This window comes from Sander vitreus, chromosome 2 (genome assembly GCF_031162955.1).
Source record: "Sander vitreus isolate 19-12246 chromosome 2, sanVit1, whole genome shotgun sequence".
NCBI lineage: Eukaryota > Metazoa > Chordata > Actinopteri > Perciformes > Percidae > Sander > Sander vitreus.
This window is the reverse complement of record NC_135856.1, coordinates 10600459-10628458: the sequence shown is the minus strand read 5'-3', so window position 1 is coordinate 10628458 and position 28000 is coordinate 10600459. Positions and strand designations below refer to the sequence as shown.

General features: G+C 41.2%; 2 protein-coding genes across 4 annotated transcripts; one reads left to right on the top strand and one right to left on the bottom strand.

Moving 5' to 3' along the window:
- Positions 1-7: 7 nt before the first annotated feature.
- nt5c2b (5'-nucleotidase, cytosolic IIb) lies at positions 8-22605 on the bottom strand. 3 transcript variants are annotated; one of them, XM_078276739.1, is made up of 18 exons: positions 22385-22605; positions 20885-21004; positions 15625-15698; positions 8310-8427; positions 7886-7981; positions 7626-7717; positions 7387-7444; positions 6688-6781; positions 5574-5627; positions 5291-5374; positions 5035-5076; positions 4785-4892; positions 4258-4324; positions 3971-4141; positions 3503-3554; positions 3138-3198; positions 2671-2847; positions 8-431 (listed from the first exon to the last, which is right to left on the bottom strand). In XM_078276739.1, exons 2-18 carry the CDS (start codon positions 20983-20985, stop codon positions 159-161), a joined length of 1722 nt encoding a protein of 573 aa, XP_078132865.1. In that variant the 5' UTR covers positions 20986-21004; positions 22385-22605; the 3' UTR covers positions 8-158. The 3 variants fall into 3 exon arrangements, with proteins under 3 accessions (XP_078132865.1, XP_078132874.1, XP_078132883.1); XM_078276748.1 differs by lacking the exon at positions 22385-22605 and adding an exon at positions 21838-22376; XM_078276757.1 differs by lacking the exons at positions 15625-15698; positions 20885-21004; positions 22385-22605 and adding an exon at positions 12738-13947.
- A 2800-nt stretch (positions 22606-25405) lies between these two features.
- inab (internexin neuronal intermediate filament protein, alpha b) lies at positions 25406-27485 on the top strand. Its single transcript, XM_078276770.1, has 3 exons — positions 25406-26434; positions 26933-27057; positions 27205-27485. Exons 1-3 carry the CDS (start codon positions 25406-25408, stop codon positions 27482-27484), a joined length of 1434 nt encoding a protein of 477 aa, XP_078132896.1. The 3' UTR covers position 27485.
- Positions 27486-28000: the final 515 nt, after the last annotated feature.

Below are 28000 nucleotides of genomic sequence, written 5' to 3'. Positions count from 1 at the left end.
TACACACACACACACACACACACACACACACACACACACACACACACACAGGAGATGTTTTTCCTCCCTGCCTCACTTTGAGAGAGATAACTAACCGACTCTAGTTGGAAACATGAGAAGGCAGGATCAGGAACCTGGCTTTCCTCTGCATGTCCAGCTTATTCCTCCTCTTCTTCTTCTTCTTCTTCTTCTTCCTCCTCCTCCTCTTCCTCTTCCTCCTCATCATCATCCTCATCGTGGCAGTGGGTGATCTCCTGGGGAGTCTGGGGGAACAGGTTGGGAGGTTTGATCTCGCTGAAGGAGCGGGTCAGCTGGGTGCGTTTGCACTCCAGGTCCTTGCAGTCGCTGCAGTGGGTGCGGTTGCGCGTGGCCAGTGGCGACTCCGTGTCGATATCCACGTGGGCGTGTTCCACCGTCGACTCGTGGGGCATCTGGGGAGGAGGAGGCAGGACAAAATGTGAGAAAACAAGTTGCAACACCAGCCGATTTACTGGAAGAGTCTGCTGTTTATTCAAGCAGCCGGTTGGGGCACAGGGCTCCGTCAGGGTGTTTTACACAACGGGTGCATGCTCAAATCTTCTTTCACTCCCCTTTAGATGTAAACTTTAGAGATTATAAATCCAGAAAGCCTTTCTCTGTCTTATAAGGAAGATAATATCACCCCCCCCCCCCCAGTCAATAACAGAATTATCCACCAATGACTGCTAAGCCTCCAAAAAAGCCGTCTGTCTTTTATTTCTCCACTTTTAAAAGAGCACTGCACTGATTTAGCATTGCACTCCCTAAATATTGTTGGACTCACTACGGACAGTTGAACAAAAGAAAATATAAATCGAAGCGGGGAAACTAAAAATGTTGTCTTATTTTATTCTAAGCAATTTTCTTCCAAACCTGGTGCCTACATTACCCACAATGAAACGCGACAGACGGTAGTTAGGTCGGAAATTCAGGTGTGTTATTATAGTAGCAACTGATGTAGCCTTGAGCTGCTGGCCTAACACAGAGATGAGGAGCGGGCTAACAGAGGTCTTTCCCATTTTCAAACTTGTAGTCTTTAGCCACAGCAGAGTCTGTGTCTTAAGTGACATCACTTGGCAGCGTTTCCTCTATGTTGATTTGAAAATGGTGGCCCGCCATGGTATCAGAAATAGGGCAGACGCACAATGTACAGTAGTCGCCGTTGCCTTTTAAATGACCCTGCCTATTGGAAAGCCTGTCCACACCCCCCGCAGGTGGACGGTGATACTGCAGTCTGATGTTGGTTTAGTGAGCGGCACTGCGCTTTGATGTCTGTTTTAGAGAGGCAGCGGACTTTTATTTATTCCTTTTCTTCATTCTGTCTGGTTTGTGCATTTGTGAGGAAAATGAGAGTATTTTACATGTGGAGTTTGTTGTGTGACACCATGCAGGACAAATATATCTGTATAGTTTAACTATTTAGATTGAAGTTATGGCAGGAGTTGTCATGAAAGCATTATTTTCCTTTCTCCACGGCACACTTGTTAGAGTCTACTTAGCTAATCATCGCCGTTAAAATGTGATAACGCCGGTTTATATCACATTCTGCGTGTGCTCTGAAGTGTTTATGTTGTTTGGACAGACCTGCCCCCACTGCTAAAACAAAATCCTAAAGTAAACACTGCTTGGGGCAAGTTTTCAGGTTTTGCACAGCTCCTGGAGTCACAAAAGGCTTTATACTTTTTGTCACATATGGAGCAGTATTACCAAGGCCAGTATACACATTTTGATGTGTAAAAAAATCAGTGGAGTTCCCCTTAAATGGAGGTCTGATGCTCTATGATCTGAGAAGGAAGGACAAGAAGGGTGGATGACAGACGTGAAGGAGGACGGCCTCGAGCAGGGGGGACCAAGAGAGAATCTGATGGTTTAATTCTGCGGAGCTAGGGTAGTTGAAGTATCTACAATGCAAACAGGTCTTTATAGCCTAGAAATCTAGACACACCCTAGTGGCAGCAAATATAATTTGCAGCCAGGGTCAGTCTAGTAACTCTCCGTTGGCTTGCGAGCTGGAAAAACCAAACTCTGGTCAGGCCAATCACGTCGTGTAGGCGGGCTTAACATAATGACTGCAGGGTTCCGCGTGAATTCCCTGCTACTTGAAAACAAAGAAGATGGCTGCTGCTGCTGCTGGTGAACAGCGGTCTTTCGAATCGGCTTTGGCCGCGACTCTGGAAGACTTGGAGTTAAGCTTTTCTTTGAGAAAAGAACAAAGAACGGCGCTGAAGTCATTCTTAAAAAAGGAAGATGTGTTCAGAGTTTTGCCGACCGGATACGGCAAGAGTTTAATCTATCAACTAGCGTTGCTCTGGTTGGTTGTAGCGCTATCCTATCGCAGAGGGAATTTGAAAGACAACCATTTATCCCGCCCCTCGGATTGAGCCCTGCCAATGGTGAGTTCCCAGACCCAACATCTTGATGTGGGTCTGGCTTGTCAGGCTAAGGTCTTTACACCGTAGAGGGAAAAAATAATGAGACTCATGTTAGACCTTTAAAGACCTGGGAGAAATGTCTACAGATGAAGTTTTTGAATCTGTTATGAGACGAGACTTTCATCATCTCTATTAGCAAAATAAAGAAGTGGCATTGGCCCTAACCCTCTGAGGCGGTAACGTGTAATTCATGCACCCCCATTTCCATTCTGTGACTCACCAGCACGTGTGCAGCTCTGAAGAGGTAGCTGAAGGGATAGTACAGCAGGTTGATGAAGGAGGCTGCGTACAAGTCGGCGTAACGCATCACTTGAGAGGCAAACAAGGTCTGTCTGGAGCCACTGCGGAAAAGGCTACCCATCATGCCGTAGCACATGTCCATGTCATGTGTCACTTTCTAAAAAAGGAGAAGAGAAGACATTTGTGAGAAGACACAAGGATTTACTATCCTAACCATAGAAGGTATAGTATCTTTATCAGGGATGTTGGTGTGGATTACCTCACCAGGGACTCAGAGAGGTGATTCTTTGATGGGGAAGTGGATTATTGTTAATGATTAGACTATAGTAGACACAAACCGTATCAAATGCGTGGGCATTGATAACTGGCCGTCTCTAGGCAGCTAGTGTTAAAAGCATGTGGACAGGTATCTTGTTGTCATAGAAACAGAGGTGATTAATGCCGTACCTTGACTCTTCTCTGAAGAGTGCTGATGTCTGGCCTCTCGTTACTGCTGCTGTCCAGATGTCTGGGGAAGGACAGGGAAAGGCGATGAGGACGGTGAAAGGGTGAGGGAGGGGAGGATATTGATATCAATCTGCTGAAAGGTAATATGTCAAAGAGGTGGTGCCCCGCTATAAATAACCTCGGTGAACCTGGTTATCAGGCGGCCTGCGAGAACCGGCCCTTTCGACTTTACCCTATTGACCCCGTTGTTCCCTCTCAAACGCACCCTGTTACTGCAAAGAGCAGCAAAACTGGTGTAAGAGACGTAAATAGGGGGGAGGTGGGATACGGGGAGGGGAGGGGAGGCTAAAGCTCAGAGTTCTTACTTGTAGAGTTCTGCCAAGAAAATGTCCAGCCCCTGCAGTTCCTCGAATAATGCTGTAAAACACGAGAAGAGAGTGAATCTCACGTAGATGTACAGTGGATATACAGTGTTTGAGCATTAGTTATCTCGATAATAAATGCTCATGATTCTGTGAATGAGCACTTTGTGAGTGAGAATGTGGCTGTCCGGTGTTTTGACTTTGTACCTACTGATTACATGAACTTCATCACGTTTAGTTTATGAACTACTAATGTCTTATGTGTAATGTGCAGGTCGGACATTGCAGCTGCTGTTCTAGGTCAGGTCCCTGTTGAGATTGTTTTCTAATGCCAGTGGGCCTGCAGTACTTGGAAAGCTTGCAGTACTTGGAAAGCCCGAAAGCAGCTAGATATAGTCAGTGTCATTTCTACATGTCACTGTGTGCGTGTTACACACATTACTGTGTGTATGCGTTTGTCTACAGGCTCACAGCTTTTGTCGGTCCACACGTGCAGCTCCTGGGCCAGCTCAGGTATAACCAGGAACGTCCTCCAGCCTTGGCGTTTCTTGGACTTGAGGATGTCTCCAAAGATGTGGTCGCCAATGTACACTATGTCCTTCCCCTTGGCCCCCAGCAGGTCGCACACAATGTCTGAGGAACCTAAAGGGGAATGACGTGATATTTAAAATACCTGAAATATATTATCAATCACAAATGCTGCACACAACTAAACACTTGGTCAAAGAATGAATAACAAAAGGAAAATAGAGTCTTACCTCCAGAGTAGACTATGCCATGCTGCAGAGGTCCTGTGTAGGTTCCTATCTTTAATCGCCCTGTTGTCTGAAATGAAGAACACAGAGAAATTGGCAATCTGGTTTCTAGGAACCTTGGTGCAAACACAGAGGTAAACCGCAAACATGGACATAAATGGAGCCAAATGCTAGAACACATTTTTACATGCAGAGTGTAGTGCCTCTCTACTTTTGTCAGAATATGCAGCTGTTATAGTGTATTTGCACTATATGTTCAAGACAAACAAATGTGAAATCCAGTCATTAATTCGGGATTTTCAAATAGTGTCAGGTGTGTGTTGCCAATATAAAAAGGGTCCCATGAATATGAATGTTTAAATCATGCTGACGATAATCCAATGATACAACATTCACCTTTTTGCCACATTAGCTTAAAAAAGCTGACATGCAAACTGGGCTGCAACATGTCCGGATAAGTCAGCGTTCACATGCAGTACGGCATTTAATAACATCTTCTGTCTCTGGCTGTGTGTTCTGTGTCTGCTCACCGTGTCGACTTGTCTGAGCACCGTACCCTCGCCAAAGAACTGGGGCTTCCTGGCGTCCACCAGGATCAGGTCAAAGTACGACTGCCAGGGCCGGTGGGAGGTACCAGGCTGGATACAAACAACACACACACACACACACACACACACACACAAGCAATAACACATATCAGTATAACGTGTCTTTCACCTTCACCTGCATATTTAATACATTAAGTGTGATCAAAGGGAAGGGGGGAGAGCTATACTTTACCTTCGGTCCATGTGGGAAGTCAAACAGGTAGGTCATGATTTTCTGTGGTAAAAACACAACACACAGACAGACTGGTAGTCAGATCACACGCAGCTGTGTTTAGAGTGAATACAGCTGCCAATAGACTAGTAGAAATTCCAAGAAATGGATCGCAAAGTTAATCGCAAAGTTGATTAATCATCTCTGTCAATTTTTTTATGAATGTTTTCCCCTAAAAAGAAAAATGTTTCTACCATGACTGCACACTTATACTCACATCAGTGTATTTGTAGTCACTGTTGGTAGCCAAGAAAACCTTGGCTACTTCATTCATTCTGCTGAGGAGAAGAGGCAGCTTTCCCTGGTGGGAACAGAGAAGAAGAAAAGAAAGAAAAAGACTGAAGCTTTACAAACCAGCCTCTCAAGAATGTGTTACACTGTGTGTGTGTGTGTGTGTGTGTGTGTGTGTGTGTGTGTGTGTGTGTGTGTGTGTGTGTGTGTGTGTGTGTGTTCTCTAACACAGTACGCACGTAGCGTCCAATGTGAACACAAATACTTACATCTTTCACTACATATTTCTCCAAGTTCTCAACCGTCTTCACCTTCAATGTACCCTGCAATGTGAGACACAGGAGTCAGACTAAACGCTGAACGTCTAGATTTAAATGAATTACACACAGCCTGCACAAACACTACCCTCTTCAGTTAGAAGTTATTTCATGCTGTAACAGTTGAGTAACAATAATCAGTGACAACTCGCACAGAACACGTGTGGACTTGTGGTATTTAGTTGAGGGTTTTTTATTTTATTTATCCTTTATTTAACCAGAAAGGTCCCATTGAGATACAAAGGGCCTGACATACACTTCCTGTAAGCCCACCACAGATGTTTTAGATTACATAAAGATGGATATTAATAGCCCCAGAGCTTTCCCCTTTCCAAGTTGTCTTGATATTGGCGGAATTTTTTACCATATATGATGCCGCCATTCATACCTCACCTCTCTGGTTTGGTTCAATAGGAGGGTCTCAGACTGCTGTCAACTCTGGTTTGTTTGTTTTGTGAAAGCAAAGCAGACCAGCCACAGAATGTTGCTACAGTAGATACTGTTCATGGTTTTCGGAAGAATACAAAACCTAAACAATTAAATCCATCCCTGTAATATTACGGTACTAAATGCATTTTCTCTTGTTCCATTTCTATCTGTTCATCATTATTTAAAGGTCCCATATTATGCTCATTTTCAGGTTCATACTTGTATTTTGGGTTTCTACTAGAACATGTTTATATGCTTTATTGTTCAAAAAACACATTGGTTTTCTCATACTGTCTGTCTGAATAGACCTGTATTCAACATCTGTCTGAAACGCTCCATTTTAGCGCCCGTCTCTTTAAGCCCCCCTCCAGAAAAAGCATCTGCTCTGATTGGTCAGCGTTTCCAGGTCATCGGCATCTACGCTCTTGGAGTCTCTGCACCGTCATTGTAGCCGGGGAATCACTGTAGCAGCACTGTAGCGGCACTTTCTACACACCCATACGTACGTCCTGCCGCCTTCATTTTCTGAATACGGGCTGTGTGCATTAGCACAAATGCGCAACACACGTCCACCGTGTCAGTTAAATAACATACTGACATACTGAGGTTAAAACCACAAACATCACCGGTGTCGTACCTTGAAGTGGACCCAGTCGACAGCGTCGCGGACGTCCTGGAACATGCTCTTATAGGACATGAAGAGGTCGCCATTTTTGAAGCCAGTTTCACAGCTGGGGGAGAGGAGCACAGACACACACGTACACAGCCGTCGGACAGGCCACAGGTCTTTACACAAGGTTTTTTAAAAACATGACATTTGTTTTTTGTTTGCTTTTAAATGGGATAGCCTTCCCTTGTTGGAGGGGTCCCCAGCCAAACAGGAAAGCATTCTCCCCCTAAAAGACCAACAACCAGGTTTCAGAGGACAAAGGACATGCAGCCATTCCAGATTACATCCTCAACTAATTTACAGGCCATTATATTTACTTACAGTAACATTTAAAATCTTATCTCCTAGCTATATCAAGATGTCACTCTTTAAATAGTTAGTGAGAACATTTGTCATTCCTATCTCATTCTGATAAGAATCCATGCTTTTCTACAATTAGTAGATAGGTTAGAAATTCATTGTTATATAAAAAATATGGGTTCTTTGACTGAACTCCCATTTGATTTCCATTACAAAACAATTAGCTTAGTTTAGCAGTTGAGACGCCTGGACCCTCCCATGCTGTAGGGCTTGTTCTTTGACCCAGTTTGGCTTGCAACTGTCTTTGTGTCATGCGGGGCCCAGAAACTTGTTGCATGATGGATAGTGTTACTAAGGGTTCCTTACCTTGTGTATCTGTCACAGTTGGAGAAGAAATCCACAAGGCAAGCAAAGAGGTAGGTCTCTGTGACGGAAACAGAAAAGCAGGGAGAAGTCATCAGTAACAAAGCAGCTCGATCAAACTTTTCTTTAACCTGCAGGGAAAGGTTTCTGCTTGGACCTCCCATAACGTAATATTCAGCTTTTAATCAGGATTTTCTCTTTCACAATCCCATGGTATTCTCCTCTGTGCTCAGCGACCTTACCTGGCAGGTTGAAGAGAGTGTTAAGGATATAAAAGCGCTCTGTATCATCTCTCTGGATGAACTTGTTTGGGTACCGTTCACGGATCTCAGGGCTGGGGGAAAAAGAGAAGACAAGAGTAAATTGTCATTTGTCTTCTTTCTTGTGCTCATAAATATGTAGAAAATGTCAGCTAAAAATACAAAATTGACATACAATGTGTGAGGATTGTGTGTGTGTGTGTGTGTGTGTGTGTGTGTAGCTGGGGGGGCGACTCACTCACCCTCGGAGGAAGTTGAATCCATGGACACAGACCAGGATATTACCGTAGGCGTCAACCTTCAACAGGTTTCCATACATGGTATCAAACACAAGGCCCCTGAAGGCAGGAGGGAACACATGCTCTTATTGGCAAGTCTACAATACAGAATTAAACTAACCTTTTAAAGCATTTGGCATTTTAACTGCTATCATTTGTGATATAATTGCAGTTATTATCAGGATAGACTGAACTTTGAACAGGTGATGGCTTTTTTCCCACCCGGTCTGTTAGCCCTGCTTAATGTCCTCGATATATCCACAGAGGTAAGATCGTTAAAGGGACTAACACGATGAGAGATGAGGCAATAAAAGCAGCAGTCGGCCATTAACCTGACGGCCGTCGTCATCATCATGATGTCTGTGTGGTGGGGTGTAATTGGTCTGACCTGGTGGGGAAGGATGGGTCGTAGACGAAGCTGAGCAGCTCCTGGGGGTAACCGATGGAAACCAGCCGCTCCACTGTGAGCTCAAAACCTAGTGACTCGTACTCTGGTGACTTGTACACTAGAAATGAAACATACATACACAGTTTAGTAAAAATGACCCCAATAGAAGATCACAACGCATGTGGTGCCACAGTGCAGTTTGGTGTCTCATTTCCTATACAAAAAAAAGCCACAGATGTTAGTGTTGACATTAAAAACTATTATGCAAATGCTATGTTCAAGTTCTTGAATTGTTTTAGTCCTGGCTTAATAAGCTGATAATTCGGATAACTGCTTTATCGTTAGTTGCCATTGTAAGTCACTGTAAACTGAATTAGAACAGAAACAATTAGTCGATTAATCAATTAGTCGATCATCAGACAATGAAATCGCCAGCAAATTGTATAATCAAATAATTATGCAAGTCATTCATCAAGCAAAAATGCCAAACATTCTCTGATTTCAGCCTTTCAAAAGTGAGTGGGTTTTCTGCTTTTCTCTTTTTTGTAATTTCAACGACTTTGGGTTTTAGGCTGTTAGTCAAAACAAACTAGTTGAAGACTTCACCTTGTGCTCTGGGAACATGTGACATGCTTTTTTTTTTCTATTTTCTGACATTTTAAGCACAAAACACAATGAAATAATAAATCTAAAAAAAAAAATAATAATAATTATATATATATATATATATATATATATATATATATATATATATATATATATTTATATATTAATGAATCGATAATGGAAATAATGGTTAGTTGAAGCCCTAAACTGAACATCTTTGGTTGTTTTGGATGCTGGAAAAAAAACATTAAACAGTTTTAAAACATGACTTATGATTATTATTTTTATATACATATAAAACGTATAAAACAAACCAATATATTGCAACATGACAAACTACATATGTCCAGATTCCATCCAGAAAGAAAGAAATCAATGAGTTCCCAGTGACACATTTTCTTGCTCTATGGAAGATAACGCTACCTGCTTAACACAATGATCAGCTATTAAACTGCTGACAGGAGAGCTTGTGGAGCACGTGGAGTACATGAAACATTTACATAAATATACATATATACATATGTATACAGTTGAGTAACATGACCTTTGGGTGAAGCTCTGATTACACAGCCAACAACATTCATTAGAGGTGACATACAGTCAGTGGAGCTCACTTATGTTACACAACGCGTACATGAGACTTTTCTAAGGCTACCTCATCCACTAGAGAGTCTGAGGTGTTGTCTCAGTATTATGACATGTTTCCACTCTCCAGTGAACCCCCCACCCCCCGCCTCATACACACCCATTGCCCTTCTCTCTCCTCGCTATCAAGGGCCTCGATGTTCTGCACGCAAATCCACAAGGAAACAGGACCAGGCGTGAAAATGAACTCAACTTTCAGCAGCAGCTCTAATGAGCCCTGCTGAGACCGACAAGCCCCCACCCTGTCACCGCCAGAGCAATATATTTACCAACACCGAGGCAGGGGAGGGCTCTGAAAATAAAAATGCAGATTGACGCTGGGCTCAGAATAGGCTGACAGATGATTAAAATGCTATGTGACACTGGGAAAAGAATATGTCCGATGTTATAAATACGAAAGGAGAATGCGCTTGTGTTGTTACCAGCTTTCTACACTCCCAGTGGGGTGGTGGAGGCCCCTGGAGGAGGAGAAGAAATATTGGCTGATGATGCTTGGATAGAGGACAGTTAGTGGGGGAACAGCACTGCAGGACAAACAGGAAAACATCTGTGTCCTACTCTGCAAAATGTGCGAGTGTGCACTTGTGTCCAATGCTGGGTTACACACAGAAAGCATAATGAGTATGCACGGAGTTACAGGAAAATCTTGAGTTAAGTAAAGCTTTGTCCTTTTGTTGACACTCCTACTCTGTAAGCCTGAGCCTGTTTCTGCATTATAATCACGTAACCTCTCGCAGCTCAACCCCCCTTCCTCACCCCTCGCTGTGGTCTCCCAGCAAACTGAGGGTTTGGGCCCTGTGCCCAGAGCAGTAGCCTACACCAACTAAATTGCCCTTCCTCCTCCTCCTCCTCCTCCTCCTCCTGGTCTCTTCACGTCAAAATCTTCTTGAAGTTCTGAGGCTCTACAAAGAAACCTATTTTAAGAGTTGTTTCCCCTCTGTCACTTTTGCTATCATCACTCTCTCTCTCTTTAGTTCACTGGGTGGATCTTTCCACGTGTTGACCTTTGTACACCGGTGTGGTACTCCCACTCACACAACACAAAATAAAATCACATCATCATACTAGGTTATGTAAAAGTGAGTCCGGCTAGTCATTTAGGATCAGGAAGGGCTTTTGTTATATAATAATTAGAGAAGACTATTGTCTCGTTTTATTAAAACCAAAAGTTAAGACAACTACTGTACTAAAACTACTCAACTGAATAAAACCTATTAAAGTATTTCTCTATAACATGAAACGGGAACTACGCATTACTACTACATTTTCAAAATTCATACATTGCATTTCTATGGTCTAAGACAGTCCAAAAACAGAATTGAGGACACACAAAATAAAGCTCATTTGGCTATAAAAAAAAAAGAGAAAAACAATTCTGTGGTTCAATAAAGTCTCCCATTCATTGTCTACTGAGCAGCAACCAGATTATATAATTGATGGCATCGCAAGTTTGAGACATACTTCTCTGGTTTCTGGCTTTGAGAGAGAGTAGCTCATGTTCACAATTATTGATTGAACTTTCCTAGGCCACGGAAATAACCGGTGGTGTTCCCCTTTAAATATTGCTAAATATTACTAAATGTGCAACAGTCAAAATAAAGGAAAGCATTGTTAGGTGTTGTTTATTATAAGTTTAACTATCAAAAACTAAACTTATCTTATTAACATGACTGTAAATCCCCTCAAAACTTGGTTTCAAACCTTAGGTATTTTTCTATTACATAAAATGTTCATATTTAAATAAGCAAATATGCTTGCTTTCGATTCAAATGTTGCTAAATCTGATTGGTGCACAGAAATACATGACATCACCTTTTCCCATCTGTACCCTGCTCACTTCAGACCAGTGAGAAGAGCACAGACAAAATCTCTCATGTGACATAACCAAAACTGTTCTAACTGTGACCGGCCTTAAAAAACACTGACCACAATCCCAAACTACTGTAGCTGTTTTTGTGACTTTAATGACACTGGAACCATTTTACTTCTCAACAACTTGAAAAATAACCCCCCTTCAAAAACTGTCACACAGACACATGAAACCCATGACCTACAGTGTATACCTTTCAAACGTAATTCTAGACAGCCCTCAGAATTTCACGATTGAAGGCTTGAGCAGTAGTCTGGAGTGATTTGTAGTTCTGTTTTTTTTTACAGTGATGGAAAGTTACATATTTTAGTAAACTAGTGCAGTGCTCGTTCAAAACGTGCATGTTTGGAAACGAGCCGATTGCTTGGCCTCTGGTATTGCTGCTTGCAGCTTTCTCCAAAACCATTTTACCCAGAAATAACTTAAAGAATGACCCCAAAGCACTTAATATGCAACCCAACTGTATACTACTGACATACTGTGTGCTTCCACTTCAGAGAAAACATTGCACTACTACAATTATCTGACAGAGAAAAGTTACTGGTTGCGTTGCAGATTTGGATTTTACTCACAAATGATCACAATTATAATATATTTATAATGTATGATGCATTATTATTCAATAAACTATCCAGCATTATATTAGATTTGAAAACTTTATCTTGAACAGAAGTGAAGTAGCGTTAAGTACATTGTGCTGATAATGCCTCTCTTTTTACTTGAGGTAAATATTTAAATGCAAAACTGTGCACTATCAATAGTTTTACTTCAGAAAAAAACTTTTGAGTACTTCTTCCACCACTGCCAATACCAACAGTCCCAGTTAGAGAAAGGATGAAAAGTAAAGCAAGACGCTGTTTGCCTAGGGCATTAAGTCATTATATTATATGAAATAACCAAACAATAATACACAGTGGCCTCCATGCGTACGTCAGCATGCTGCGTGTGATGTCTCTCGCGAGTCAGCCGAACAGACGGGGCAAAACGCATGCGCGAGACAGCCGGACAGACATATTGCTGGATTTAGTAGTGGGATGAGGCATCTGAGACAGTATAATAACAGATGTTAGTGAAAAGGGTTAGGGTTACAGCATTTGTGTGCAGAGCGGAAGTTGTGTTAATGTTTGCCGTGCCCTTGACTCTCTTGCATTTCTGTTTCATACAGATCTTTGATCCCTTGCTGTAAGCCCCTTCTCACATTTCTGACGCTGTCAGTATGCACATGCACATACATAGACACACACACCCATGCGAGCACCTAGTTAGAGCTGGGGCGAGAAGCAGTCTTAGCTTTAGGGCTCTGTTACCTTGAATCGCTGATGAGATTGTTGCCAGTTAATTATACTCCCGCTGCTCCAATTGCTGAAGTGTGGGGTGTCTCTCCAGAGTTTACAGGCCAGGTCACCTCAGGCCTAAATGTAATGTACACCCCCCCCCTCACACACAAGACCACTAAATCCAAATCTTATAAAATGTCACGCACAGAGACTTAATCTGAACCATGTCACATAGCAATTTATATTAGCAGCCAACACCTCTTAATTTATCTGTGGCCACTAATATGAAAATGTAGGCCTTTATCACAGATTTATGACACGATCAAACATATTGTGGAAAAAGGAGAAAACTTTAAAAGGACAGCCTCGGGGACCTACATTCCAGCCAACAGTCTCTTGAATAACTAGGACGGAACTATATGTATCTCTCAATGCAATCTGGGTTTAATTGTGTGTTTGAGCAACATTTTCTGCAGGCTACAATGTGCTCCCTTTTGGAGCACAAAGAACAGATGAGGCAATGTTGTCTCATACAATGTTGATTTAGTTTACAATCCTGTAAAATATTACAAAATGTGTGAAGTGCATGCACGCACAGTAATAGTATAAATATATCAGCAACCTTTGATCTTTATATTTTTGGGGGTTGAATTAATCATGTTATCAGAAGTGCGTCACAGCACCATGAATAGGGTTGGGTACCGAAATTCGGTTCCACTGACATATTTTCCCTCTGTCACTCCAAAACGGATGTAAAAATATCACACTTTCTCTTTAGTCTACCGTTAGCTAGCTACCATAAGTGTAGGCTACTTTTTAAAAATGCCATATTTTCCCTCTGGGCTGAAAACGGACGTAAAAGCATATTAACCATTCACTGCATGTGATCGCTAGTAAACATATTACATCTTTGACGTCATTTTTAAATTTTTCAAGAATCGGTTTAGGAATTGGAATCGTTTTAAAAGTACCGGTTCGGCATCGGAATCGTAAAAATCCAAACGATACCCAACCCTAGTCATGAAACAACAGGAGAAACTAACAGCTTGTCTTGGGCCATGTTCTACCTACCTTCATGCTGAAAGAGCAACCTTCACATCTTGCACTTTATAAGGTGGCAAATAAACCTATTGCTCAAAATGGCAATGTATAATAAGATTTATGCTTGCGTTTTTATATTTTACAACACTATCATAATATGCAAAATAACAAAAAGTGTAAAACTGCATGAACTGTGTAACATGACTGAACAATAGGAGCGGGCAATAGAGATAAAAATCCTATAAAAAAAAGATATTTTAACTAATAACTGATTACTCATATATATATATATATATATATATATAGTAATCAGTTATTAGTTAAAATATCTGAATGTCTGTAGTTACTTATGCAAATTAAATATCCAACAAATTAAGGTATATCATTATACTGATGCAAGATTTGAAGTGCCCCGATACACGACTTAAATGGACTCCTGCCAGCCAATCAAAAATTTATTTATTTGCCTCACAGAACTTTTCAAGCCATACTAAATCATCAAATTGGTTTTCTGCCATACTTTGTAGAAGCTCTTTCAACATGTAATAAGTTTCATCCAGAAAGTAAGTCCTCGTGTTTTAAAGCACATACTTTAAGCAGCAGAGTGCTGTGGTTAAGCAGCAGCCATTCTGTGACACTACCAGCTCCGTGGGGTTGATGGAGTACCTCTGTGGTCAAAACCTGAACACCCTCCAAAAGATACATGATAGCCACACTTCCAGCAAAACATTAACACTTGGTTATGAGCACCCATAAAGAGAGTCATGTCAACAGCAGCTGAGCGTCCGTAAAATCTCCTGCAATCTGAACAGGGATAGAGGGATAGGGGTACAGAGCCAGAGAGGGACTACGAGTGATTCCCGTTCTCAAGGGAGCCATCACTGGTGAACTCAACAAACAAACGTGACCTGCTTTTCAAAGTCGGGGAGTATTTATTTATAGACGGCAAGTCCAAAGACTGGAGCTGAGTCACAGAACAGGAATGAAAAATCAGGATATTTTCGACCAAGTTACAGGTCAGTAGGAAAGAGAACATACAATTGACTTTGTGCACCAGTTAGCTGTGCTTAACATTCTGTTATCTAAGTGTTATGGCGTGCTCGATGTGTCACCGGCATTGACCTAAATAATAATATTTTGTGGACAAGCTGCCGCTCTGGGGGATGGTACTGTAGGGTAGCCAAATATAGAGTTGAAAAGAAGGGATAGTGTAGACTTTAACATCTACATAAAACACAAGAGGTGAAATGAGATTCAATAACTAGATTTGTTTTTTACGGATTCCAAAAGGTGACAAATCCCTCAAAATCCAAATGTACCCTGGCATTGACAGATTGTTTTTTCATCTCTTTTTGATCAATGGATCTTTTTTTTGATTGACTTTCATCTCTGAACCTTTTCATCAGTCTGGATGTATCAAGTGACCCTTGCTAATTTGGACTAGTTTACAATAATTAATATGGCACAAGGAAGGACAATCCATGTAAACACTGGATCTGCTATGCTACCCTCTGGCCAACTTGGACGGCATACTGCACACTTAAAAGTACCAACAGTAGTGCGTAGGCCTGGAACTACTGATTACTGTCTTTTTCAGTTTCAAACATATTTATATTGGTTACTAAATGTTAGAAATAAGGCCAAATGTCTGTCAAAGTGTTGATAGAGCCTAAAGTATAAAGTCGTAAGTCAGAAAACCCAAATACATGTTGTTAATAACAACAAAAGTTACACAAGCATTTAAATCCTCACATTTAAGAGACTGTAACCAGCTAATTATTTGTATTTTTCCTACATCAAAATGTTCATGAACATATAAAAAAGGATTGTTTCAGCACTAGTGGTGGCTAGTTAGATGAATGTGTATTTAACTTACCTGCTAAAGTGTAGTCCATGTCAAAGCCAAAGCACTTAATCTTCTCCATTGCCAAACTTCTGTTGACAAACACTCTGGAGGAAACAAGTTGATGTAAATGTTTTAGTTGCAATCAAATATTCAAAAATAAGATTAGCATTTATTCTGGCAGAATAAAAAAAAGCAGTGTCACTAAGTGAATGAACCCACTATAACCCAGATTGTGGGTTAAAATAATAGGTCTATTCAGGATCCAGAAAAAGCTGGTGATGTGAAAATGTACCAAACATACTACTACAACTCAATAAGTCAATGACACACACAATTACACAAGTTTAAGCTATGTATTATTTGCATTCATAACTTTGGGTATTGATGCTGACATTAACTGCTTTCATCAAAAATGTATTCAAGTTGGCCTGTCACTTTGAGCAACTGGAACAGTGACAGGACGTCATCACTCGTGAAGTCATGGCAACTAAATAAACAACATGGCGAGTACACTTGTCACTTCAATCTTAGGCAAAGTGACAAACAGCGACGAAAGCCGCAACATGAAATCCGCACTCACGCGGGTCCCGTGAAATATAATAGCTACAGTTTATTGGAAAATAGGATTGTGGACACTGAATTTGATGAATTCACTGTTTATCAGACCCCAGATGAGACAAGAAGCTAACGTTAGCAAACGCTGCGGCCCCTCTGCCTTTGACTGCCCGCTGCAGGAGACGCTGTATTCCTCGGACACGCTGTATTAACGTTACTGTTTTAAAACCGTTTTCCAGGTTAGTGGGTGTGCATACCACTCAAAACCAACATGAAAAACGTAGCTAGTAATGTTCACTCAGCGTTTTGTTTTGTTGTTAAACTGTGTGTAAAATGAGCGGTGACGTTGAATCATCAGTTTCAGGTAACGGCACCCTACGGTACCATCTATTTGCTGGATGGTTTCAAGGTAACGGTCAGTACATAACAAGACAAAAATAATCTCGTTTTGTTGCTGCTTAAGCACAAAGGAGGGTAGTTTTGTAGTTGCAAGAATTCTAAAATTAGCAACTATTTAAGTATGAACTATTAAAGAATGATAGCCCATATAACTTTGGTCTTACTGTTAAAGAGAGGCAGGTGACTAGCAAACCTAGCTTAGAAAAAGCTAAATGATGGCGGTAAAGATCATCAGTCGTGACAATATCTGTAACAATATCTAACAAAGTACACTGAAACATCTCAGAGGACACAACTGTACTTAATAATTTATGGTATTAATTTGAGAGAAGAAATATATTTACAATTTAAAATAAAATGTTTCCATTAATCATTCATCAGAAACTACAAATTCTAAGTAAAGTTGCACCATATAATGACATAATTGCGCAGCACTTGAATGAACCTGAGTAACAAGAACTTCAAATTGTTGAGTAATCTAAAACCATTTATTTAGTCCAGTGGCTAGCCGGCTGCTAAAACCACAGGAAGTTTACAAAACCCTAAACGAGGAGATGGTGAAACCCTACAGCTTTAGCTCAGAGCATGTCAATGTTCCAGGAAACAGCTCTACTGTGCTGACTCATAAATCAATCGGGAGACTGAGGGTCCACAGCGGCCACAGTGATACACTATGGTCTGGTTGACAGGGCTTCAAACCGAAAAGACACATGCTGACTGATGGCACAGACCCACATATCTCAGCATCTTTGACTGAACTGAACATGTAGCCGTGTACCGGGATATTTCCACCCAAGTCAATATTTAGTCATAGAACTATAAATAAGATGTAAATCAGCTAAAGAGAAATCAAAAAAGTCACACTGAAATAATAACAAGGTTAGATCACTCTTAACTAGCACATTAATCTGATACAAAACTGATTGACCCTGCAAGGCAATTGTCGTAATCTATGACGATGACCTTCTCATCTTTGCCAATCTCTAAATCAGTTGTGAAATACCTGGCAGCAGATCCATAGTGAACAAGTTCCCATTTAGATGTTAGTCCAGCAGACGACTGGCGATGCATTCTGCGCAAAATTAAACCTCAGTTTGACTCTCCGTTGGTGTGCTACACAGGGCAGCTCTGGCCCACAAACAATGCCCCCCCTGCCTTCTCTCTCGCTTTGCTTCCTTGCCATTCAGACATTTTCTGACTTGTTGCAAAAATGATTGTGGGCATTCTGCGTCATTCTCTGTTGTTGTGTGCTGTCAGTCAGTGTTGTTGTTGTGCAGCGTGATGTTTGTGGGCCCTCAAAGACATCTAGAACAATCACAAGTCAGGTAGAATCAAGCAAGCCCCGGCCCCCGAGCGACAGCTGCTTACCATGCTGAGATTTGGTTTAATGTAAACATTTGGTAATCAAGTTCTCCCACAGGTGCACCAGTTGTTTCTCATTTGTATCTTTTATTAGACATGGATGCATTCTATGGAAGTGAAATACGGTAACTGAATACCTGATTGTGGAATTTAAAACACTCACTTCATAGCAACATTTTTTTCACAAATTTCGAAAAATGTCAAATATCCATAAAAAAGTATGTTCACGTTGCTCAAATTGGTCACCATTTTTACATTTGAACATTCAAGCTAGCAAGGAAGGAACGTTATGCTCTGTCAGTCATTTGATCCAAAAAAAAAAGTTTGGATGAGCGACTTTAAACTGAAAACACTTCAAAAATTTCAAAATTTTAAAATAGCAACACTTGAATATTGACATATTTCTATGCTATCAATTCAGTGGTATTTATATTCCAACATTAAGTATCCCTTACTGATAATGTATGTAGTTATTCAGTTGCTTATAAAATTCAAATTATTTTGGCTATAGCCTGCTTCCATAGAATATAGTCTGTCTAAAGCAGAGGTACGCCTCAGTAAAAACTACTACAGTCAGTATTTCTCAGCATTGAGCGAGCATATGCCTTTTCCAGAGAGGGATTTAAATCTAAATCTTTTCTATTCTGTTAAGCTGTTGTCATTTCACATATGACCTCTTGCACGTGGGAGGTGTAGTATGGACAGCCATAAATCATAACTTATGTGAGATCTTACCTCTCCTAAGCTCGTCTATATTGACAATGGGTGGGGGTAGGATGGTTTGGGGGTGACTTGATTTTCAGAGTCAGCCTCGACTTTGGTCCTGCTGACAACACTATTGCCTTAAATATCCCCCCATGGGCCACACCACAGTTACAATAGAATCCTATAAAAAAATATATACTCCATCTAAACGCAGCTGTTTTTTTTTTTTTCCACTGCTCTCTAATCTCACTAGTGGACAGTGATTTGACTCCCTGAGATAGAAAGTTTATCACTGCTGCTGGGCAGAGTCGTCAGCCCTCTGTTATGTGATACACAGCTCACTGCCAGGCCGCATTGTTTCAGCTGAGCGCTTACTTTGAAGTAATGGTCTTTGTCTGATTGTGAGATAAACAAAAAGGTTACCTTCTGTGGTCTCTTACATTTTACAAGAATGACTAAGCTCAATCAAGATCAAGCAGCCTTGGTTAATTTAATTAAACAGAACCACTGTCAAAAGTATATTGTTAAGCAAGCTCAACACACCACCTTTGTACCTTTGTTATCTTTGCACGTGTGTGTGTGTCTGGACGGGGTGGGGGGACTTATGTCAGCACACACATAGCTAACAGATGAATGACAGTTTCATAAACCCTGTGAGCATTGCATATTTATATAATGGTGTGAAAGAACAGCAGTGGGAATGCATGTCTAAGGCTGAGTTAAACATTGAACAGCAACACACATTTTATTCCTCCTACAAGGACTAAATGCCTCTTAACATTAGCCTTTCAGCCAGGGTGACTACAGGGCATTTCCAGTTAACAGGTACAGGGACAAGTTAGTCTAAGTCTATCTATGGTAAGACTCTCCTATTGTGCAAGTAAGTGTCAAAACAATTGTATTCAATATACAGTGGAGGGTATTGTTTTCCCTTTAAGCCAACTACAAGCTTTGGATTCAAGCACTCACTCCCAGGACCTCAACAGTTCAGTGACATTTTGCAATGAGACAGAGAGGAATTTTGCATAATAGTCTAAAAACCACCCCCAAATCACAAACGACTGTATGTCCATATTCAAGCTCACATGCCTAACTGGTTCATGACCTAGTAAGGCTTCTGCTGCTCCACTTAATGACAGGCAAGACTGCAAATAAATGGATCCACATACTAACTGCACCATAATATGAATTAAATGATCATCAAGTGCTTTTTATCAAGAATAGTATAAGAAGAGAAACTTTCCATAATGATGGGTCGCTGTAAAAGCTAGGAAATGCCAGGAATAGTAAATACTATATTCAACTTATCTGGCTGGTCAGTGGCATTTCAATCTGTTATAATGTCAATAAAGAAGTGACACAATGTAGAGAACGTAAAGATAGGGTTCATCTAAAAAATAATCTGGTTTTAATGGCAGTTTCAGGTTCGGTTTTAAGTTTCTATTTGTATGTGATGATTCATTCAGTCTCAGTGAAATGAACAGTGAATGCCTCTGTTTGGCCATCCATAGTATATCTGATCCAAGTCTAGTATGGATTACATATTCTAAGAAAGCAGTGATGGTTAATATGGTGAGATCAAATTTGACCTACTGATTGAAAAATAACGTGGCATACCTTTTGGTCAGTTCTACGTAGGGGAAATGGAGAAAAGACAATCCTCTTTACTGACTGCTCAGTGATGGTTAGATCGGTGATTAGGAAAGCCATTGAGAGCAGTGGACCTGACTCCATCCAGGCATAAATGATTATAATAATTTGTTTACCAATGTATGTGCACAGAGTGGCCCGTTTTTCCTCGATGGTTACTGATCATTCATTAAACCCCTATCACATGGGTATTTCCTAAATGGATGGAAACAAAGACTCCATGGATTTATGGCCTATGTATATTTCTGGAGTTTGATGAGTCTGCATAACCATGTAAATAAAGTTCTGATGCAGTTTGCCCACATTTGGTATTTGTTGTATGGGTTTTGAGATTGTTGTTACTGTAAATATGTTTGTTTCCTGTAATGACAAACTCACCTTTTCTAAATATAACAAACTTCTGTGAACTGATTTTGTAATTTCTTCAAAGTTAAAGGTGTTATTTTGCCCATCCCAGTAGTTGTGTTTCCCTGTAATTTATATGTATGGCACAAAAGAAGGGTCAATTATTTTGTCTGGCTGCACAAATTATGTAATAAAAACTCAGGTATCTCATCTGAATGTAGTCTAGTTTCAGATCATCAGAAATGCACCTTGTACCTCCACACTTGTTTCTTACCTGTGGTATGGCTCTCTTCTGTATTTCTTCATTGACACGCCGTCCATGTTGGCAGGCAAGTCTGCATAGTTCTGCAGTCTGTCACTCCATGAAGTGGTCATCTTTAAAACCTTTCAGTGTCTGGGAAAAGAAAGGAAAGCAACACATAGGGAGGGGCTCAATTTGACAATATATGGTCAAACACAACCCAATGCTGTCCCTTCAGAAGACATTTACTCAATATACGCAACTTCAGCATTCTTTGCTACACAAAAAAATACAACCGTAAAAATGAGTCCAGTCACTATTAATTTCAGTAGTGATATCTTGGACTGGAGGAACAAGATTTACTCTATTCACGGAAATAATTTGATGGAGTCTGGTTGTTTGGTTAATGAATCAGATGACACACAAACAGGCTTAGACCAAAGAGGAGAGGCCAAAGTAGAAATACAAAACTCTGTGGGAAAGTCTCAGGAATTTCTGCCTGCCTAAGTGGAATGTAAGCCTAGTCTACTCTTTATGGCTCGAGTTGTATGTTTCTTTTGACATTATCACTCTCCTGTCACTGGAAAGGCTGGGCCACAGGAAGGAAAAACAGAGGATGTCAGCTTTCTTGTTCTGTGTGCCAGCACAAGCACAAATGCAAATGAGACTTGCATATTGAGGCAGAGGTGAATTGTCAACAAACACTGCATTGATAATGCAGTGTTTGTTCATAATCAATGTTGACTTTACAGGAGAGTAAACAAAAGCTTCAACTATTCTATGAGAATATGAACATTTTCGTTAGAAATAACACATCTAGCACCGTGCAAAACTGTGTTCAGTCATTCCAATGCATGTTTAATTATGTTTTAGCAAATGCCTTTCTAATGCCACCTTAACCCATGGCATGCCCTGGGTCCACTGGGGTCTGAAGGGAGCTCTGGCTTGGAAAGATTCACAGCCTAGCAATAAAAAAAAACACAAACCTGCACGACTGCACTGCAAACAGCACCTGAAAAAAGGCTGAACATTACTTGTAAACAGGCTTTGTTGCCTCAGGTCAATCTTGAGAGTGAGACAGTACGTCAGCGTTTATCTCAAACAATACTAACGTACACGTAACGTTAACTGTCACTAAATGTAAGGTGTCATTTATGTTAAAAGCAGTATCTTTGGCTGTATAAATATAAAGGGCTATTCAGCTAGACCGACGGTGAACGCTGGGAGATTAGCTAAAGCTACTGTAAAAGTATCTACACAAGCTAACAGCAAAGAAACCCCTTGTTCGCGGGGTTAACGTTGTCACCCCAAACGTCCCGATATTTACTCAACTGCAGAAGCTAGCTAACTTAGCTAACAGTCCGCTCAAACAGCCTCTTTCCTGCTCTCTTTTATCCGACATTGCTGAGAAGGACGGCAAAAAGTGATCCGGGCAAGCTAACGCGTTAGCTGGTTTTGATGTAAAAACAAAAGCCACAAAGTGTCGGGGCAGATTTTACTGCGTTTAGCCGTGACTGGCATTACTGTACTCACCTCTGAGTTCCTGAATAAAACAACTGCACCGTCAGTTAGTCTGAGCATGCGCCTTGAGCTGTGTAAAAGTCGGAGAAAAATCGCTAATGTGTGTTTTCTTCTTTCTGTCTTCACTGTACAGCCAAGCAGCAGATGAGTGTTTCTGCTGTGCCTGTGCCCTCTCTCTTTTTCTCTCTCTCTCTCTCTCTCTCTCTCTCTCTCTCTCTCTCTCTCTCTCTCTCTCTCTCTCTCTCTCTCTCTCTCTCTCTCTCTCTCTCTCTCTCTCTCTCTCTCTCTCTCTCTCTCTCTCTGTTGTTATGAGACGTTCAGGGGGAGGTGTTTATCTCCTGTCTATCAAAAGTAGGCGGGACTATCTGTGGTCGTGGCCCAGACACGTCACACCACGGCCTTGCATCTGTTCTGTTATCAGTTTGACCACAACCAGGTACAGAGAGGAGACCTACAAGATGGATTGCATCCATTTAGCTTGTTCCAAGAATATTTATTTGTTTTAAATGTTAAAGTTTACTTTGTTCAGCTTTGTTCTTCTTTACAAAGTAAAGATAAGTTCTCTCATGATGGCTGATTGCATTAACAGCTGTCAGATGGAGATTCTGTATATCTGACTTGAAGACTGATTTGAAGAAGTACTCAGATCCTTTAAAAGTTGCAGTACAACAGTGTATTGTATTGTATTGATAAATATCTGCCTGCCTCTATGGGAATTTAACATAGGGATGTACTGACTTATGACATTATTCATTCACCAAGAAAATTGGTGTCCTTAAAGATTGGATTTTTCCTCATTTTTGTAATTAAGGCATTAAGATCAATTTCCTAAAGATGATTTTTTTATTCCTCTTACAGGTGTTCACACCAACAGTATATTGACATTGTCTTGCCACACTGTTCTAAAATTAAGAGGACTAAAAAAAGGGCTATAAGTCTGTTTACCCTATTGATACGAACAACCTCAAACACCCTGAAAGTTAAAGGTCAGTAACCTCAGTCAATGTTTCATTTCAGATACATTCTGCCTGCGTGCAGAGGCAAAGCTAATTGGCTGCAAAAATGTTTAATATATGGCTTCCAAACTTCCACATCGCAAAGTCAAAAATGCATTTTTGCAGATAACCTGGGGAATAAAAGGTCTTCTATTGACTTTGTCATTACAACTACGTGCCTCCCCTGCCACAAGCTGATTTACTTTGGCTTGCAGGGCAACATTCTATTGTTTCTTTGCAACATTGTTCAGCATAGATTTTAAGTGAAAGGCATAAAAGATCTCCAGGGCACTTATGGGGCATCTCAGTGGCTCATGTTTGAATATTCTGCATCAAATGTGTGTCTCTCAGGTGAATGGTATCATCATGTCAGCCTGAAAATGACACCAATCAGGGTTGACCTGTCTGAATCTGACTGTTGGCTCTTTGCTTCATTTTTGGGAAAAATTGCTATCAACTATCTGTCAGTTCACCAGTTCATCTATCATCAATTAACATGACCATCCTGTAGCCAGTTAGGTTGCATTCACTATTATAGTTTATGTACTTACATAGCTTTGTACCAAGTGGTCCTACATTCATGTTTGCTTGCAGTGTGCTACAATTTGACAACAGAGGGCAGCAAAGGCCTGTCAGTAGGGATGCTGTTTTCAATGGAGTCCAGCAAAACTAAATATACACCACACAAAACAATTATTATCTTAACTTTACTTTGTCTTTAAATATAAACTTTAAATATGAATAAAGATCTTAAAATTTTTCTTCTTGGAGAGTTAGCTCTAAACTCTTAAAGAGCCACCTCAAGGCCAACAACAGCATTTGATGCAAGTTGTTGCTTATACCTGAATGAACAACTTAATCTTCAAATGATGAGTCCTCATTTAATAGCTGTTCCTGTTGATGTCGGTCGGCAGGTTAACAAATCTAAAAGTTTCAAGTGAAACTCACCTCTCTTATGTTCTGCCACTCACAAAGCTCAGCACATTTATTATAAATGTATTATTTTGGCCTCATTCAAACACACATGCTCTTTCGTTTTAAGCCTTTAAAACCATATAGATTTGTGCAGAATTGAGTTTTGTGGACAGTGTCACTGCAATGTTTTCGACAACAGTAATATATAGGACTGGTCAGTTAGTGGTGCCCAGAGTTCAATCCAAGTGTGTTGAAATGGCTTTTTGCCATTTTATTGCCCACTGCTGGAATCAGCTTCCATCAGATCTAAGACTAAAACTGTTTTTTTTTTAGACTGTTCTCTTTTCCAGAACTTTTAATTTGTCTTATTTTATGGTACTTTTATTTACTTTATTAATTTAGGTTTTAAACTTTTTTGAACCTTTATAAAATGTGTCTGTCCTTTCATGTATCATATTGTATATTTTGTGTTGTTGTTTTGCCTGTAAAGCACTTTGAATGACCTCTGTGTATATGAAGGTGCTCTATAAATAAACTTGCCTTACCTTACATTTAAGTTACACTAGTTAAGACAAGAATAACGTTTTAAAGTAAAGTGCACCGTCATTGTTCTGTCTCAAAATCACTTGCAGACCTGACGTGAATTTGGATTTGGAGTGGGTAAGGGTTCTTTAAGAACTTTTACAGGTATCTCCTTTTTCAATATTTTTTTTCTCAGCTACAAAAACACTGAGATACCAAAAGCTAAATATTTGCTTCTGGAAGAATATTTCGATATGATGTCTCTCTATTAAGTGTAAGCTAAATGCGCAACAAAAGCTGATGCACCACTGCGTCAAAAAGGACAGTTCCATCTGCTCCACACAATGAACAGTTTCAACTGCGCACATCTGGACCAATGTAGGATAATGTAGGATAATTGTAGACTAATTATAATTATAAGCATATTCAGCACAATATTCAGCATCGATTCGCATACTAGCCATTCGGCTACTGGGCTCCCTGACTCATGGGGAACGACTGAGTCCGGATATTACCACCGGGCATTAATGAGTGATTGGGTGGGTCCCCCTATATAAAGGAGACGCGCCCACTGCTCTGCTCTGTCTCCATTCAAGCCAAGATGAATTACGGATCTGAAGTCTTTTCCTCCTCCTCCTACAGGAAGATTTTCGGGGATTCTCCCCGTTATGCGTCCTCTCCATCGCGGACAGTGAACGTGTCCCGGGGAGGTTACCGTTCCTCTGCAACCCGGAGCAACATTTCATCTCTGGGCTCGTACAACAGAAAGTCCGGCCGCTCCATGCCACTGGAGACCTTCGACCTGACACAGAGCAACGTCCTCAACAATGAGTTCAAAATTGTCCGCACCAATGAGAAGGAACAAATGCAGGGTCTTAATGACCGCTTTGCGATGTTCATCGACAAAGTGCGCAACTTGGAGCAGCACAACAAAGTGCTGGAGACGGAGTTGACTGCTCTGCGCCAGCGGCAGACCGAGCCGTCCCGCCTGGCCGAGCTTTACCAACAAGAGATCCGCGAACTGCGCTCCCAGCTCGAAGAGCTGAACGGAGAGAAGTCCCAGCTCATCATCGAGAGGGATTGTATTGAAGACGACCTGCAGAAGCTCAGGGGGAAATACGAAGAGGAGTACCGCGCCCGGGAGGACGCGGAGGCCACCCTCAAGGCTTTTAAGAAAGATGTGGATGATGCCACCATGGTGCGCCTGGACCTGGAGAAGAAGGTGGAATCTCTGCTGGACGAGATCAACTTCCTCAGAAAAGTACACGAAGAGGAGGTGGCCGAGCTGACGGACATGATCCACGCTGCCCAGGTGTCCGTGGAGATGGAGGTGTCCAAGCCGGACCTCACCTCCGCTCTCAAAGAGATTCGCGGCCAGTACGAGTCCATGGCGTCCAAGAACATGCAGTCAGCCGAGGAGTGGTATAAGACCAAGTTCGCCGACTTGTCCGAGCAGGCTACCCGGAGTAACGAGGCCATTCGCGCCAGCAGGGAGGAACTGAACGAGTTCAGGAGGCAGCTGCAGTCCAAGACCATCGAGATAGAGAGTCTGAGGGGAACCAACGAGTCTATGGAAAAGCAACTCAGGGAGATGGAGGAGAGGCACAATTTGGAGATTGGAAACTACCAGGTAACCACCTTTGTTATTACTTGTTATTACTTGTTATTACCGCTTATCAAAAGGGTTAAAAATCAGCCATTTTATTTTCCATTCTCATAAAAGTTCATTTACATTAAAACGAAGACACTGTATAGCGTTTTTTCCTCTTAAGAAGTGAATGTCAGAGCAATAATAAGCAGCTGAGCTCTGTCCGTGGTGCTGAAACTCATTCCCCTGGGACAGACGCTCAACAGCTGCATCTGACAACGCCCACTCAGTGTATGTGCTCTAAAGGAGTCATTTCAGTGTTGTTTTGGATTCAGTCATCCCAACTGAGAGTATGTTTTCAGGACAAACATTTCAACCGATTTTGCTCATGAACGACTCGAATTCCTAGCAACACAATGTTCAGGTTAACAATATGATTGACATAGGTCTTTGTCTGGGCTCTGCATATTTCTTTTCTTCTTTTTTTTTGGAAATCTTGAACCCTGTCCTATATTTCTTGTATTGTTTGATTGTCCTTAGGACAACATGGTAGAGCTGGAGAATGAGCTGAGGGCCACTAAGAGCGAGATGGCTCGTCACCTGAGGGAGTACCAGGATCTGCTGAACGTCAAGATGGCACTGGATATTGAAATTGCAGCTTACAGGTAGGTTCTTCTCTCTAAGATACAAACATTGAGTGTGTGTGTGTGTGTGTGTGTGTGTGTGTGTGTGTGTGTGTGTGTGTGTGTGTGTGTCTGTGTTATGTTATCTCTATTCTTTCTAAACCCTTCCCTCCATGGTCCTCTTTGCAGGAAACTACTGGAAGGGGAGGAGACCCGCATCGGGACAGGGATCAGCTATCCCGGCTCCTCCATGAGCTCAAGTGTTGGGCAAGGCTACAACTACCAGAGCCGTATTTACACCAGCTCCAGCAAGGGCTCCAAGAGGGAGGACGAGAACGAGCAGCAGCAGCAGAGCAAGCCTGCAGGCAAGGTGACCCAGCGTGAAATTTATGAGGAGACAGTGGTCACCACCAAGAAGATGGAGAAGCAGCAAGACCCCAGCGACATTCCCACCAATCAGAAAAACTAAGCTAGTTTTTGACACCTCAAGTTTCCCTTTTACCATCCAAACCTATACCTCTCTCTTGATTTCCCATGCTAAAACAAACCCTGGGCCACTTAAGCACTTGTGGGGATCTAAAATTATAGCAAAACCACCTTATTATAATCATAGTAAAATCATCATGGTTTCTTTCTGCACTATTGTGCATTGGATGTCCACAAGTGTGTTGAGTGTGAGCGCTAGATGTTTGTTTTTATGTGGGTTTATCCTTCCCTGTCCCCTTTGTCCCTCACATGTGTTACTAATCCATTATAACTCTACTGTAACCATCACTCAATACAAAACCACAGTACTCTCTTCTCTCCTTCTCACACTCAACATCAAACAATGACAAGCACATAGGTAGCATCTCATACAGAAGTATGGTCTTTCAAAATATAATATTCAGTCTTTCACACTTTGGGCTGATGTTACATAATACAACACAATATGTGATACTGAGACACGGTAGATGTTAACTCTAAACTGGTTATTCACTAATAC

Bases quoted from the DNA above. Each gene is read 5' to 3' on its own strand.
- nt5c2b (XM_078276739.1), bottom strand. From the start codon at position 20,985: ATGACCACTTCATGGAGTGACAGACTGCAGAACTATGCAGACTTGCCT. The intron at 6,782-7,386 runs GTAAGGAACCCT...CCTCTCCCCCAG, and splicing joins AACTGTGACAGATACACAAG to CTGTGAAACTGGCTTCAAAA. The intron at 4,893-5,034 runs GTAAAGTATAGC...GTTTGTATCCAG, and splicing joins ACTTCCCACATGGACCGAAG to CCTGGTACCTCCCACCGGCC.
- inab (XM_078276770.1), top strand. From the start codon at position 25,406: ATGAATTACGGATCTGAAGTCTTTTCCTCCTCCTCCTACAGGAAGATT. The intron at 26,435-26,932 runs GTAACCACCTTT...GATTGTCCTTAG, and splicing joins TGGAGATTGGAAACTACCAG to GACAACATGGTAGAGCTGGA. The intron at 27,058-27,204 runs GTAGGTTCTTCT...TCCTCTTTGCAG, and splicing joins ATTGAAATTGCAGCTTACAG to GAAACTACTGGAAGGGGAGG.